The sequence below is a fragment of the Cenococcum geophilum genome, assembly GCF_001692895.1.
Source record: "Cenococcum geophilum 1.58 unplaced genomic scaffold K441scaffold_48, whole genome shotgun sequence".
Taxonomy (NCBI): Eukaryota; Fungi; Ascomycota; class Dothideomycetes; order Gloniales; family Gloniaceae; genus Cenococcum; species Cenococcum geophilum.
Window position 1 is genome coordinate 233,350 of NW_027137606.1, and position 3,969 is coordinate 237,318.

Here is a 3,969-nt window from a genome sequence, read left to right on the forward strand (position 1 = left end):
TACATGCATCACGTGATGAGAATCGCAGCCTTACCGGTGGACCGTTGGGCATACTGCTCCTTATCACCAGCGAATCCTCCACCGGAGCTTATGGGCCCAGCTTTATAAATATGAGCCGCTCATCTCCGTTTACCAAAAGTGTATGCGTCTTGGCCTTTTCGGGGGCTTACTTCAGGGCTGAGTTGGGCTGTGTTTGGTTAAGTTAGCATTGGGCCACAATCCAGGGGCACGGCGCCATAGGATCTCTTAGCCTGCACAATCCTAGACGTCGATTGAGTCGGGGAATTTCCGCGGTCCGCCAATGCGGTCATGCTCTCAGGAACAGGATCATTATTGCAATTCAACTCGCCTTCAAAACGATCCTTTAGTATTTTCATCTATGAGAGTAAAGGAAAAAAAAATCTAACCTTACACAGGGTTCCAGCAGCTCTCCGTTAAGGGGCGAATTCTATGAGCTGACAAACACTTCCAAATTACCCTCAAATTACTCCGTGACAATCCTACAGAATAGAATTTACACTTCCCTAGCATCATCCTAGAACGAAAGCATTAAAAGAGGGGGGAATTGTAAGGTTTCTGCTCCTACGGCACGCCTATAATACAGACACGAGCAGGTCGGTGACAAACGGCACCCTATCGTGAGAATACTTGACTGCACATGTTGAATACGAGAACTATGTCGTACCGAGACAGTGCCGTGATACGAGAAGTAAGAGCCAGAAGGATTTCGTGCTCCGTCAAATTCCATACGCAAGACTCTAATGCCTATATAAGTCGAGAACAGCACCATCTTCATTAGAATCACCTTCAGAATTACTCTTAACTTCTGCAAGATCAATCTTTCAACCAGCCGATCAATCATGTTGTTCAATCTTCGCTCCATTGCCGTAATGGCACTCACTATCCTATCTATCTCCGCCTCCCCGGTTAATTCAGAGCTTAATAAGGTTGCCCAACCTCTTGACAGGAGGGCCGACACCTCCCCTCTTATGCGACGAAGTGATTTCCACTGGCGTTTCTGTGAGCCTGCCTCAGGCCCTTCTTCCCTACTACCAGACATCTTCTAATGCAGATCTAGATGATAATGGTGGCTGCGACCACAACTCCAGTCCCGACGATACATGGCCCGAGAACGGCACCGCAGCGTAAGCTTCTCCCTTTTTCACGACCGCTTTGACTGTCTGGCAAACATGGAACTCTAACCCTGCGTATTAGTGGCGAAGGAACATATGGCGTTTGCTACAGCGCCCCCGTCGGTGTCAACTGGAACCGCGTAGAGATCGACGTTTTCTTCTCCAGCTCCCAGGCTCGTGAGTTTCCCAGCACCTCTCCCTCACCCATCCACTCCTTGCCTAACATACGCAGGTGGCGTCCAAACCTTCTGCAATATTAACTGCCAAGGCGGCGCCTCCGTCAAGCCAGGCATGGCAGTAAGCCTTTCAAGTCTTCCAACAACCTCAGACTTGAATGAATTGCTTGGCGCTCCAAAATCACCGAATTGAATTGACTTGGGCTAGTTCCGGAAGATTTGAAAGGCTTGAATTATTAAGATAGTCCCTACTAAAAGTCTTGGCACGGTGTAGCAACCAAAAGTCACTTAATTCGCCTAAATCTTGCCCGCAGAGCCTTTGCATAAGCTCCTCTTTGTAGCGCAGCTGGCCACAAGATGAAACCCGTGATGTATGACATCATCAATATAGTGTTAAGGGCTTTGGTGGAGGATCGGGTTGTCGTCGTCTGCCATCTATTAGTCCTCTACTTATAGCAGTGTTGCCAAATATGCGATCGTCGGTCTCGTTTAGATAGTGGAGGAATTTGGAAGCCAGGAAATAGCTTCCAGTCAAGGCCTTTGTACGTGTCCGCTTCTAAATTTGTTGAGTCCCCCGCTAGGTCTGCATTAGTGGCGCGACTGTCAAAGTTATGAGTCTTCTGAAGCTCTGTAGGTAACTATAATTCACTAGGGCCTGTAGAAGGTGTAAATAAAGTAGTTTCTGCGTCCATATAGATGGAAATAGATAGTAATGTTGATAGGTAGATAAATGATAAATTTTGAAAGGACCTTTGGCAGGTGTAAACTCCATAACTTTGGCGGGCTTGGCGGCTTAAATATTCCTCTAAGGTGCCTGCAGAGGACCTGCAGGATGAGCGGAAGTTGCCGAATACTAGTACGGGACCTAAGAAAAGTAACCGAGCGCTCACTTACCAGATCCTTCGTTAGCACCTTAGAGGTATTTTTTAACCAAAAACCTCACCTATATTTTATTCAATCAATTCAAGCCGCCCCACCCCTCTGCACTAGAATTGTCGCCCAACGCCGCTTTGTGAATTGTATCGATTTGAATTGCTTTGTAATCAATTCAAATCAATTCGGGCTTAATGGGAAGACTTACTGCCATGCCTGCGTCAAGCAGCAGGACACCAACTGTTACCTTCCAATTTCCGGCTGCGCTATTGGAAGCTTGTAAGTTTTGGCCCGTGGCATTAAATGCAGAGAAACTTCGAAATCGTGGTGTTAATGAGTTCTAGCATGGTTATTACCTAGGCGATCCGTGGAAGCGTGGCGGCTTCGGCGTGCCATGGTGGAGGAAGAGGGGGGTGGAGAAAGAGTGGCTCGATGGATGGTTCGATGGGGTTGCAAAATACGCCAGGATGGGGGAGAGTTCGTGCTGTAGGGATAACGCTCTTTTGACAGATCACCTAAAACCATAAACAAAACCCCAACCAATCTTTTGTGAACCGTGAACTAGGTATTAGAGACGGGAACCAAGCCATGACTGCATAGGCGTGTTGAACAGGCTTTCTGCATACGCCAAGTGACATTCGAAATAGCGAAGCAAGTGGAATTGAGAAAAATAAGAACGAGGAAGCTGGATTGGATAATGTTGGCCTTGAAGACGCCTTGGTTGACCCACTTTTAACGTGGCCTCTACGTTCAATGGACAACTAACAAAGGTAATGTAGCTATGCACGCTATAAAGGATATTGAAGACGATGGAAGGCGAAGGATCGCGTTTTATTAGCTGTTGTAAGTCTATAACGTAGGCGTAGGCGTAGGCGTAGGCAAAAAGGGGGAGGAAAGAAACTTCAACAAGTCGTTGAAAGGGAGGAGTCGTGCCCGTTCTCCCAGACAACCAAAATAGCCCTTGCGTACAGCCATAGGCGTTTGCTACAATTACTATATACAGTTGGTGGCGATTGAGCTGTAGCGAAATAAATTTTTGCCAGAGGGGGGTGGAAGCTGGTCGTAAACAAAGCTGTAGATCTTCGTGCAGGGCTTCGTGTAGAGCTTCAAGGAGAAGACCCCCTTGGACATAACTAAGAGACTTTGCTTAATTAGATGCTGCTACTAAATAACCAAGATATATAGGAGTAAAAGGATCTATGGTTTTAAACGTGTTTAAATAGTAGTAGGATTTTAGCATCTTAGTAATAATTAATAAGGAAATACGTATATACCGCTATTATTAGCGTCTAATTAATAGGCGGCTAAATTACAGCTAGTTAAGAACGATAGTTTATAGTCTCTACTAGTAGCTAATAAGGCAGAATCCTTAGTATTACCGTCTCTATTACGCTCTTAGGCCTAACAGCTAGTAACAACTTATCTTCTACCCTTATTATATAAAATTCGCTATTAAGGGAGACTCTACAGCTTTCTACTATATTAATGTTAATATTTCCTCTCTTTTAGAGAGCGGATGCAGTGCTAATATAATCTAAGGAAGCATTTCTCTAGATAATAAAACTAAGGATAATTATATAATTATTCTACCTAGTATATATTACCACCTAGAGTTATAGTAGAAGGATCTTAAGGCGCGAGGATTAACTAAGGGTAATGGATTTATTTATAAGATATCTAACTAAGACGTAGAAAAACATGCAACTAATTAGGTAGCTTAGCTATATAAGAAAGGAGATATATATATAACTATACCTTACCTTCCTTATAGAGCGAAAGGACCTTTA

At 44.7% G+C, this 3,969-nt stretch overlaps 1 protein-coding gene across 1 annotated transcript; it reads left to right on the forward strand.

Annotated features, from left to right (window-relative positions):
• Positions 1-860: 860 nt before the first annotated feature.
• Positions 861-1,706, forward strand: K441DRAFT_680425 (uncharacterized protein; the record flags this gene model as incomplete). Its single annotated transcript, XM_067651371.1, has 5 exons — positions 861-1,020; positions 1,079-1,145; positions 1,216-1,310; positions 1,366-1,430; positions 1,701-1,706. The coding sequence occupies 5 exons, from the start codon at positions 861-863 to the stop codon at positions 1,704-1,706; spliced, it is 393 nt and encodes a 130-aa protein (XP_067499750.1).
• Between the last annotated feature and the right edge of the window lie 2,263 nt (positions 1,707-3,969).